At 40.3% G+C, this 12,677-nt stretch overlaps 1 protein-coding gene across 1 annotated transcript in view; it reads right to left on the reverse strand.

Moving 5' to 3' along the window:
• Positions 1-4,199: 4,199 nt before the first annotated feature.
• Positions 4,200-12,677, reverse strand: part of SH3RF1 (SH3 domain containing ring finger 1) — a 189,611-nt gene continuing 181,133 nt past the window's right edge. The window contains exon 12 of the mRNA XM_032855465.1: positions 4,200-6,592. Within this exon, the coding sequence (XP_032711356.1) occupies positions 6,424-6,592 (169 nt within the window). The 3' untranslated portion in view covers positions 4,200-6,423. The remainder of the gene's footprint in view (positions 6,593-12,677) is intronic.

Consider the following 12,677-nt stretch of genomic DNA (forward strand, 5'->3'; position numbering starts at 1 on the left):
GCGGGGGAGGGAGAAAGAGAACTTCCAGCAGACTCCCTACTGAGTGTGGAGTGTGACACGGGGCTCAATTTCACAGCCCCGAGATCAGGACTTGAGCTGAAATCAAGTTGGACACTTAACTGACTAAGGCACCCAGGCACCCCTTATTTATTTATTTTTAAAGTAAGCTCTATGCTCAACATGGGACCTGAGATCAAGAGCCGCATACTCCATTGACTGAGCCAGGCACCGCTGAACTGTCAGTTTATATGGGTATCAGGTCAGTTATGGCTAAGAGATCAGACAGCAGTGGCTTACACTGAAGGACTTAGTCCCACATAAATCAGCTCCAAAGATGAGTAGTTCAGGCTGACGTGAAGACCACAGGTGTATCAAGGTCTAAGGCTCCTTTTTTCCTCCTCTACCACATTAAAATGTGGCTGAAGTCATCTTATGGCTCAACAGTTGCTAGAGTACCAGTCATCAAGTCTGCATAGCAGGTTGGAAGAAGGAAAAGCAAGATGGCCAAATGCCATTTTAAGAAAACTTACCAGAAGTCTCCTTTAACTCTCTAGCTTGTATTTCAAAAGCAACTTAGTAACACAGCTGCATCCAAGAAAAACTGGATGCAGTTAACTGAGCACATTGCCCAGATATCAGTAAGGGAGAATTGGGAGAACACAAGCAGCAATCTCTTCGACCTCAGCCACAGCAACTTCTTCCTAGAAACATTACCAGAGGCAAGGGAAACAAGGGCAAAAATAAACTATTGGGATTTCATCAAGATCAAAAGCTTTTGTACAGCAAAGGAAAAAGTCAACAAAACCAAAAGACAAGGGGCAAAATGGAAGAAGGAATTTGCAAATGACATTATCAGATAAAGAGCTAGTATCCAAAATCTACAAAGAACTGATCAAATTCAACACCCAAAGAACAAATAATCCAATCAAGAAATGGGCAGAAGACATGAACATAGATTTCTGCCAAGATGACATCCAAATGGCCATCAGACACATGAAAAAGTGCTCAACATCACTCAGCATCAGGGAAATACAAATAAAAACCACAGGGAGATACCACCTCACACCAGTCATAATGGCTGAAATTAACAAGTCAGGAAATAACAGTTGTTGGCGAGGATGCAGATAAAGGGGAACCCTCCTCCACTGCTGGTGGGAATGCCAGCTGGTGCAGCCACATTGGAAAACAGTATGGAGGTTCCTCAAAAAGTTAAAAATACAGCTGTCCTAAGACCCAGCAATTCCACTACTGGGTATTTACCCCAAAGATACAAATGTAGTGATCTGGAGGGGCACATGTTCCCCAATGTTTATAGCAGCAATGTCCACAATAGTCAAACTATGGAAAGAGCCTAGATGTCCAACAACAGACGGATGGATAAAGAAGATATATCACGTGTTTGTGTGTATATAACGGAATATTATGTAGCCATCAAAAATCGAACTCTTCCATTTGCAACAATGTACATGGAACTAGAGGGTATTATGCTAAGGTAATTAAGTCAATCAGAGAGACAGTTATCATATGACCTCACTGGTGTGAGGAATTTGAGAAACAAGACAGAGGATCATAGGGAAAGGGAGGGAAAAATGAAACAAGACAAAACCAGAGAGGGAGACAAACCATAAGAGACTCAATCATAGGAAACAAACTAAGGGTTGCTGGAATGGAGGAGGGTGGGAGGGATGGGGTGGCTGGGTGCTGGGCCTTGGGAGGGTATGTTCTATGGTGAGCACTGTGAATTGTGTAAAACTGATTAATCACAGACTTATATCCCTAAAACAAATAATATATTATATGTTAATTTAAAAAGGGGGTAATTAGAAAATGAATATTGGGAGGCAATTAGCAGTTTCTGTCACAAACCCTTGGTCAATTTTACTTTTGGGCTTTTGTTCTTACTGATTTGTGGGTGCTCTTTATAAGTAAAGGAAATTCTCTGCTACAGGAGTTAAATACCTTTTTCCCTATTATTTTCTTTTGACTTTATTGTGGTATTTTGTCATGTGGATACTTTTTCTGTAGTTGAATGTTTCAATGTTTTCTTTTTTATGGCTTCTGGTTTTTGAGTCATATTTAGGAAGGTCTTCTTATTCTGAAACCTGCCAGGTTTTTTCTATTACTATAACAAGGATTCAGACTTTGAAATATTCAACTCAAGGTCAAAGCCTTCTGGAATCAAATTTCTTATTTACATCTGAAGCAATAGCAGTGACATCTGGCTCACTGACTACTAGTAGGGATAATTGTGTTGTCTTTGGAAACTTAACAGTAACACTAAATTAGTCTTACCATATAACAGTATTGAATGGGTGGCTCAAAGATTAATATGAATTGCAGGTGCATTCAACATGATTATTGGATATCTGGATCATTATAATGCAATTAAGAATTTGCCCTGAGACCAAGGTGGTGTTTTCAAAATGGAAATTGAAACAAGCCAAGCCAGAAAGTTATTGGTAAGAAACACAAAAGGAATAAAAGGAACATTCGTTTGTCAGAGAGAGTATTTTAAAACTGTCACTGTTCACATTGGCTAATTACCATTCCAGTAGCTTCTTATTGTCTCTGATGATAATTACTCCTAGAACAGAGCAAAGTCACATTAGATATATAACCATATACGCCAGAGCATATCCCATTATAGTCTGCAGTTCACGAGTAAGTGAAGGGCAAGGCCTTGCTAAGCCTGGACATTGGCTAATTTCTTTTGTAAGTTATATTTTCCATTACTGTGGTAGCTTGGCACATTCTTTCTCTTGGAAAGGAATAATTTCAATAGGATGCTGCCTCATTAAGGACATAGGTTAATTGGTTCAAACAAATTTTTAAAAATTTCATACGGATACACAGCAACAGCTTAGCCTAACATCTATTTTTTTTTTAAAGATTTTATTTATTTATTTGACAGACAGAGATCACAAATAGGCAGAGAGGCAGGCAGAGAGAAAGGAAGGGAAGCAGGCTCCCTGCTGAGCAGAGAGCCCGATGCGGGGCTCGATCCCAGGACCCTGGGATCATGACCCGAGCAGAAGGCAGAGGCTTTAACCCACTGAGCCACCCAGGCACCCTAGCCTAACATCTATTAAAAGCATTTTCCAGGGCACCTGGATGGCTCAGTGGGTTAAAGCTTCTGCCTTCAGTTCAGGTCATGATCCCAGGGTCCTGGGATCGAGCCCTACATCGGGTTCTCTGCTCAGCAGGGAGCCTGCTTCCTCCTCTCTCTCTGCCTGCCTCTCTGCCTACTTGTGATCTCTGTCTGTCAAATAAATAAATAAATAAATAAATAATCTTAAAAAAAAAAAAAAGCATTTTCCAAACTTGAATTCTAATGTTATAACTTGTTGGCATTCCATGGAAGAATAAAATCATTGCGTTTAAAGATGATGTTCCCACACTTTGCTGAGACCTGGTTATCATGCAGTTGGGTTAAAGGTCTAGTACTTCTTTCTATGGCTAAGAAACAACCTCTAGGGGCTCCTGGGTGGCTCAGTGGGTTAAAGCCTCTGCCTTCAGCTCAGGTCATGATCCCAGGGTACTAGGATGGAGCTCTGCATCAGCAGGGAGCCTGCTTCCACCTCTCTCTCTCTCTGCCTGCCTCTCTGCCTACTTGTCATCTCTGTCTGTTAACTAACTAACTAAATAAATCTTAAAAAAAAAAAAAGAAACAACCTCTAGTGGCCACCAGATATTTTAGTGGCCATGAAGGGGGAGAGGGGAACAGACGTGGTAAAACTCCACAGGCTCTTTTTTTTTTTTTTTTTAATAACATATAATGTATTATTTGCTTCAGTGGTACAGGTCTGTGAATCATCAGTCTTACACAATTCACAGCACTCACCATAGCACATACCTTCCCCAATGTCCATCACCCAGACACACTATTGCTTCCCTTCCCCCACCGCCCAACAACCCTCAGTTTGTTTCCCCGAGATTAAGAGTCTCTTATGGTTTGTCTCCCTACCCCGTCCCATCTTCCACAAGCTCTTTTAATAAGGCTTTAAACTTCCTGAGGAATTAACCAAAGAAGGTTTGTTAGTTGGAGAGGTAAAAATGTATCATAAACACTAAATCGATTATTGTAGACATCCTCTGTTTGAGGTATATGCAAAGAATTTTTATGAAGTAGAAATTACGTCAAATATGTCTCAGGTTAAAAAAGAAGAAAAATTTTAAGGATTAATGCAAGGGACACATAATGATTGAACATCAAATTTTAATCTTGAACCTTTTCTCCAGTCTTCAAATTATTAACACGAAAAGGAATGATAAATTGCAATTTTATCATTGCCATATCGCTGTGTAACAAACCCTTGTTACAAAATCTCCATCTACTGTCTCCAAAAAACGAATAGAAAACCCATACATTATATTATCTAAGTGATCTATTAACAGATGAAATTTTAACCAACTTCATAGCAGGAAACTATTAACAGAGGTACTTCAATCACATAGCTTAAAATATGGAGAAAAGACAGGTAAAAAATTATCTTAAGCTGTAGTAGTCTTTTTACTTTTTAAAATTTTTATAAAATACACTAATTTCCCAAAATAAAGAATATTATGACACATTGGTGTCAACTTACACAGATGAAAGCTGATGTCAGCTTTTTTCCTAACTAAAGCTCATTTCACCAAACCTTTATATATTACATGAATATCCAAGTAAAGTATTTTTTAAAAAATTCAACACACAGGAACATAATGTACAGTGTTTTATATAAAAAAAAAAAAGTTAATTTAGGAATGATTTCATTTTCAACCACATAATATCTTTTTAAGACCATGAAACCTCTTGCTATTGCAAGAAGACTTTTCAGTTCATGTTTCTATTTCCCATTTGTATTCTCAAGAGTTAAAAATGAAAAAGGTTTTTTGTATGTTTGTTTTTGTTTTCCACAAGAAAACTGTAGCAACAATTTCATTCACTACCAGGCTGTCTTCCCTCCTTTTGTTTTTAGGACTACCCAGACCCACAACTGCGTGGCACCGGAATGTAATGGGGAGAAGAGGCCAATGACATCAAAGAATGGATATAAAAAGACGGGCACAGCTGGATCCTGCCACAATTGTAAGGTGTGGGCACTTTCACTGGAGCAAGGCCTACCAGAGCCGCAAGGGAACTGTCACAGGAGCAGTTTCCTGGCTCATCCTTTATATCAGTCAGCTGGGAGGACCGAAAGGAACATTTTCACTAATGACTTGTATAATGGCTGATGGATGCATTAGACAGGAGGGGAGGGAGTACACCCAGAGACCTTGGTCAGGAGTGAAAAGAACACTGTTTATTTTATACCTCCTGCACTGGTCACTTTTGAGCACAAACTAACCTCAACAGGAAATTGCAATGAAATATACATACCATGCACAGTCTATATTACTGTGGGAATCCAGTAACACATGCAGATGGTGGGAAAAGAATCACAATGGATAAATGTAAACTTTTCACAGTGTTTCTTACAACCTTTGACTTCAGCACAAGGGCATCACTTACCACCACAATCTCACAAATGTTTTATTGTGTCCTGGGCATGCATATCACTTGGGTTAAAAATGGGCGATTACATTTCATAGCCATTCTCAGACAGGAGTACAACTTCAATTTTTCCAATGTCCAACCAATGAATTGAGCTCCTTCTGTTATAAAACTATATTTCTGAATGCATTTTTGTTCAAGGGTTGTGCTTTATTTTTCCTTATCACTTCACTGACTTCATTCTAGGGAAATTAAAAACCTACAAAATTATATTGAGGACTAGGTCTTACAGTGATTCCTGACCAAACCAGAAAGACAGGAAATCACTAACTTCTTTTCTCTGAAGTTTCTGTCTCCCTATCCTAGGCCTTTATTGATACTGATTGAGTTACATGTTTTGATTTCCTGAAGTGGAAAACCAAATTAGAGAACTGGCATTTCTGGCTTAAAGATGCAAAAACTAACACAGGTAAGGGGAGGAGGTTCATTCTATGTCAAAAAGAATCTCTTGCTCTCAATAGGAGATAATCCAGCTTCTCCTTAGCTATCATTTCATAAATTAATAATTTCTTAAAATCAAAATCCAAAGAATTTATCTATTACAAGAAAAATTCAAGTTTAAAAAAGCAAATAAATTAGTTAAGCCTTGTAAACAATTGTCCATTTTAGCTATATATCTTGTTAAAAAAGGTTTTTCTGTATAGTAAATCAGACAGTACAAGGCACACCTTACACACCAGAATCCGGAATGACAGGACCCACATATACACACATGCCTTCTTCACGCTGTTGGCTGGCCTAACCGTGCTGGGGTCACTGGGGTCACACACCAATCCTTTGCTCATCTCCTGACCATCTGGAAGTCCACAAATGTGCTCTTTCCATTAAACTGCTTTGTGCTATTTTGTTGTGTGATGTGACTTCCAGCCTTCACAAGGTTAGTCTCCTTATATGTTTTCCACAAAGCTTCCTGGGAAAAGGCCAGTTTTCCCATTACGTTGTAACGTGCCTTTGAACCAGCCATCTTCTCGCTTTTTATGAACAAACACAATATCTCCTTCTTTAAGTTCAAGCTCTGCCTCACTCTGAGGAGGATAGGAAACCACCACTCTGTGCCTAGAAAACAGGAGATATATTTTAGTTAAAGCCACTCAAAGTAGTAAAAATAAAATTTTAAAATGGTGTACTCCTGGTCTAACACAGCTTTAAACAAACAGAATAGGAAAAGTAACATTTGTAAAACAACTCAAAATACAACTATTCTCTGTGTTGTAGAGATTGATTTTAATAGTTTGGATGTGTTTAACAGCTCACTGTCCGTGACACAGACTGGTTTGAGTGACCTTCACAGTATTCTTGTCTCCTCCCACAGAGAAAATTATATTCCATTTCCTAGAAGGAAATGCCCTATCTTTCCATCTTCTCCAAGAAGAAAAGAGTGAATTTATTTGATTGGTGAGACTAGAAGAAGCAGTTGAGTAGGTGGGTTCAGGCCTCTCTGAACTACCTGCCTCCAAGCTGAGTGGGCTCTGCTCTGTTTTCACACTGGAAGCATGGAACGGTCAGGGGTCAGGTCTGCCGCCTTGAAGTGGATCTGGAAGTCTGTCTCTCTGTGTCCCTTACACTCCGGTTTGACATAGACGAGAGGCAGCAATTCCAAGGAAGTTCATCTGCCTTATATACCCAAATTCTCCCTTGGGCAGGCTGTCCTAAGGTCTAAACAGGGAGGGGAGGACCATAGCCACAAATTCAGTCCATCACCACCAGTAATGAGGTTGACATCCTGATCTCCATTAAGCTGATAACGGTGTCTCTTTCTCCATTGGTTTTCAATTCTGATATTTGTGAGAAAAGGTATAATTACCATTCAAGAATCCCAGGAACCTTGTTGGTTTAATACTATCTGTATCTCCCTTCTTCCTTTCTCCTTAGTCTCCTTCTGTGAAATTATGATTAACAGCCACGGAAGACAGATTAAGGTTTTTATGCCCCATGTTCTTTTATCTTTCTATTTTTCCAGCATTATTGCTCTCTTTTACTCCTTTCTTGCTTTTCCCAGTCAAAGGGTGTGGGGGAAAGGTGGTAGAGGTAGCCAGCCTCCAAGATGGCCCCAGTGACTGTTATCTCCTGGTATTCATACTCTTGTGTGATCTCCTCGCACAATCACAGGGATGGTCTGTGTGACCAAAAAAATACTGTAAAAGTAACTGTGTGATTTCTGAGGCTAGATTATGCTAGGGGAAAATTGGCTGCCATGTTGTGAAAAAACTTTACATCCCTATGGAAAGGATCACATGGTGGGTAACTGAGGTCTCTTTCTTTCTTTCCTCCTCTTTTTTTTTTTTTTTTAATTTTATTTATTTGAGAGAGAGAGAGAGTTGGGAGGGGTAGAGGGAGAGAGAATCTGAAGCAAACTCCCTGCTGAGCATGGATCCAACTGCAAAATCATAACCTAAATCAAAACCAAGAGCTGGATGCACAACCTACTGAGCCACCCAGGAGCCCCTAACCAAGGTCTCTTTCTAAAAGCCAACTAAGTAGCCAATAGTGATGTGAAGGAGTCACTTAGAAGAGAGTCCCCCAGCCCTGGCCAAGCCTTTAGGTGACTACAGCTCAGGCTGATATCTGACTGCAACCTCAGGAAATATCCCAAGCTGGAACCATCCAGATAAGCCACTCCCAAGTTCCCAACCCACAGAAGCTGTGGGGTAACAAATGTTTATTGTTGCTTTAAGCCACTCAATTTTAGGAGCAATTTGTCACATGGTAAAAGATAACTAAAATGTTATCTTTTTTTATCTATGATTAAAAAAAATGTGAACATATATCTTTCTCCATTTGCTGTTATGTGGTATTCAGTCATAAAGGTGATTTTCAGTTTCTATTTTCTTTTGGTTCTTAAAGTCAGAAAACAAGCTTCTAGCCGAATAGGACCCACTCTTGACTGTAAGTAAAGAATGGTATGGCTTACATATTGATAGTCACAACAAATTCTATAGAACTGCCCCTAAGCTATGAAACCCATTAGGGCCCAATCCTTTAAGAATATCATTAGCTTCACTAACCTCCCTCTCATAAAAACTAGAACTAACTCTTACTGAGAAGGACCATAGCAAGAACACCAGACTATTACTCTATTAAAAAAAAAAAAAAAAAAAAAAGGCATCTCTGAAAAAGTAGAGTGAGTGCCCAAACAGTTCCTGAGCTATTCTGGGCACACGAACCAAATGATCCTCCATGGTCTGAAGCAAAAGTAGTAAAACATGGAGGTTGACTTATTATTTTTAAGAAAGAATTAACATGTTGAACCCACTGAACCCACAAATAATGCATGAACTGAGGAGGAAGGCATGGCACTGGGTGCAAAGGCACTGTGTGTGAAGCTCTGGGCTAGGGGTTGCCATAGCCTTAAAGGTCATTTGGAGTAGCTTAACTTTGGGCTAATTATCTCTGCTCTCTCCATCTCAGTTTCCTTATCTGTAGAAAGAGATTGCTGTAACTTAAACAGGCTGTCATGTAATGGAGTAAGATTATAAGTGTGATGCTTAGCATGGTGTCTGTTACAGAGTTTATACTCCCAAATTCTAGCTCCCACTGCGATCATATGACTTAGGCAAAAGCAGGCAAGGGTCTGGTGCTTGAAGGGGGTGAAGGATGGGCCAGGAAGTCACTGGCTACCTCTACGCAGGAAGCAGACTTAGGCCACAGCCTAAAGAAGAACTGTCTGATAATGAGACTTAACACTTAAGAATGGTAAAGTTAGGTTTTGGAATTCCTTCTCTGCTATCTTTAAAAGCAGGATAAATAATTTCATCATAGACTTATCTAAAGGAAGGGATCCAGATGAGAAGATTTCTCAAGTCTGATGCCAACCTGCTAAAAATTCATGTAAAAAGCAATGTAACAAGTTGTCATTTGAGGCAAGTTAAAATTTGAGCAAAGCTTTTTAAGTCTGGAAAGAAGCATACAAGTGACTCAGATCGCGTTCAGCATAGAACTCTCATGAAATGTATTCCCCATCAGCTCTCTGTGAGCTGCCTTAAAGGTGAAGTGGAATAAAAATAGTTCTTGAAAAACTTGAATTAGATTAATATTTGCATTTATAAAATGCACTAAACCAATTTCGTCAAAAATTTTTTGAACTAGAACTGCTGCTGGGCTAAGAACATAATCTTCCTGCCAAGTTCCCATTGGGAGCAAATTTTCATTGCTAAGTTATAAACCTCTTGGGGGGGTGGAACAAGAAACCATGTGCATAATGGAAACTGTGACACAGTCCTGATTGTATGAAGACTACCAGGTGCAGTGGTAACAGACTCCACTTAGCAGTCTTCCAGCTCCGATCTTGGCCTTAAGCCCTGTGAGGTAGTTTGCACACATTTCTAACATAGACTCTTAAGGCCAAATTCTGGGCACAACTGGCCAACTATCTCAGGCATGGAAGGTGGAATGTTTACAGACCAAAAAACAGATGTAAGGCGCAGCTGCAGAGGCCCTTCACATCTGTTCCTCCACTGCCTCACTTGGATTATGCTTGCCTTTATTTGAGTGGGGCTTTGGGGAAGTTCTGAAGCTCAGAACCTCCATGGGACCTGCTAATCCCACTTTCAAAACCTGCACCCCATCATCTACTCTTCATTGTTGCTGCCACCAATCCTGGTGGGCAAACTCACGACCTTCCACCTGGTTAAGTAATCGACCTATCCTCCCTGCCTCCATCTATTCTGCCCCCATTCCGTTCTACACAGAACTGACAGACTCTTTCTTACTTTCTTTTTTTTTTTTTTTAAAGATTTTATTTATTTGACAGAGAGATCACAAGCAGGGAGAGGGGCAGACAGAGAGAGAGGGGGAAGCAGACTCCCTGTTGAGCAGAGAGCCCGATGTGGGGCTCGATCCCAGAACCCTGAGACCATGACCTGAGCTGAAGGCAGAGGCTTAACCCACTGAGCCACCCAGGTGCCCCCAGACTCTTTCTTAACTGGGAACTCTACTTGTAGGGTTTTTGTTTTTGTTTTAGATTTTACTTATTTACTTAAGAGAGAGAGATAGCGAGCGAGAGAGAGAAGGAGCAGGGGTAGGAGCAGAAATAGAGGGAGAAGCAGACTCCCTACTGAGCAGGGAGCCTGATGTGGGGCTTGATCCCAGCACTCTGGGGTCAGGACCTGAGCTGAAGGCAGAGGCCTAACCAAATGAGCCACTCAGGTACCCCACAGCTCTACTTGTAGTTATCTATTGCTCAAAAATCATTACAGGCTTCCAATGCCTATGAATAAGGTTAATCCTCAGCCTGGTATGTGAAGCCCTCAGTGATCTGACCTTCAACTTTCTTTCTATGTTTATCTACAGTGATCTCCATGAGGGTATCAAACATGCCTCTAAACTGGAGTACATGGCTTTTACCTCTCCAATCCTTGGCCCGTGTGGTTCCTTCTGTTGGGAGTTCCCTGTGATGACGCCTCTGCCCATCCACACCTGATGAGCCTCCCACAGCCTGGTTCCAATTTGCCCCTGCAAAATCTTCTCTAGCCCCATGGCTGGAAGTAAATTCATGCTCACTCAGATCCCAGAGGCCTCATGTATCTTTCTTATGGCACTTAGCACAATGTACATTGCAGTGTTACCATCTGTATCCTTGTCTCGTTTATTTTCCCAGACCACAAGCTGCTTGAGGGGTGACAGGATGGTAAATTCACTTTAAATGCCTCATATCACTTAGCATAGTTCATGGTAATTCCTCCCCCCTTTTTTCTAAGAGAGAGAGAATGTAAGTGGGGGAGAGGTGCAAAAGGAGAGGGAGAAAGAGAATCTTAAGCACTCCATGCTCAGCACGCAGCCCAATGCAGGGCTTGATCTCATGAGCTGAGCCAAAACCAAGAGTCAGACACTTAAACTACTGAGCTGTCTAGGTGTCCCTTGTGATAATTCTTAATAAGCATGTTGAGTGACAAAACAAAAGGCACAACATATAGTAAAACTGTTTTTAAAGAGGTGCAAAGCTCCCTAGAAAGGAATGTAATTTGACAAACACTAAAACATGGAAGGACCTTGAGAACATTATGCTAAGTGAAATAAGCCATATACAAAAAAGGTGAAAAAAAAAAAAAGAAATAAGCCATACACAACAGGACAAATATCATACAGTTCCATGTATGAGGTACCCAAAATAGTCAAACTCATAGAGACAGCAAAGTAGAGCGGTGGTTATCAAGGGTTGCCGAGGAGGGAATGGGGACTTACTGTTTAATGGGTGCAGAGTTTCAGTTTGGAATAACAAAGTTTTACAAATGTATAGTGTTGATGCTTATTCAACAATATGAATGTACTTAACGTCACTGATTTTTACCTTAAAAATGGTAAACTTTATGTATATTTTACTATAATTTAAAAATAGGATAAATGAGTAAGTGAGTGAATAAAAAAATAATGTAAAGATTAGAGGAAAAAAAGAAAAATGAAAAAATGTCAAAAGCTGAGTGGTCCCTTGGTTGTTGTAAAGTACGTCTTCGAACAGAGCACCTGGGGAGCAGTGGGAGGTTGGCGCTGAATGGGCCTCTGCCTCTTGGTGTCTTTGTGACCCTCAGTTTTTGTGACAGTTACTAGGGTGGAATTCAAGAAACAGAGGCTTGCTATACAAAGAAGCTTCACTGATACCCCACTGCCAATCTTCCTGACTTGGGCTATGATGTTCAGTCTTCCACCTAAATGAGCACCTACAATCTTTTATTTGTATAAATTATCGATGTTCTTTATTTTTCTGGCCTCTCTTGCACTCTCTCCAATTCATACATTTTTTGTTGTTGTTGTTTCTCATCTCTCCTGGTACAGCCCAAATTGGACCCCTTGTGGCTTTGGGAGGCACTCTGTACATCACCCTGGTCTGGGTAAATAACCTGCACTGCTTTCTGCCAGTTGCTACAGCAATCTAATACCCAATTAAGTATTTCACTGGCAAAACGATACTAGCTCACTTTGTAGCTCTGCCTGAAGTCCAAGTAAATTATATCCATTGCTTCACCCAGTGGGTTCATTGTCACTACCTCAAATTAATCATGCTGGTTAAACCCAACTGACTTTCTGTAAATCTGTCTCTATCCAATTTGTATTTCCCAGTGTTCTAGTTTAATCCTTGATCAAAGATCATAGGTTCTTTTCCAGTTTAGGAGATGAGTTTATAGGTATGTGGTTATCAGTTTAATTC

Source organism: Lontra canadensis, unplaced genomic scaffold (assembly GCF_010015895.1).
Source record: "Lontra canadensis isolate GAN:19392208 unplaced genomic scaffold, GSC_riverotter_1.0 scaffold10, whole genome shotgun sequence".
In the NCBI taxonomy this organism is placed as follows: Eukaryota; Metazoa; Chordata; class Mammalia; order Carnivora; family Mustelidae; genus Lontra; species Lontra canadensis.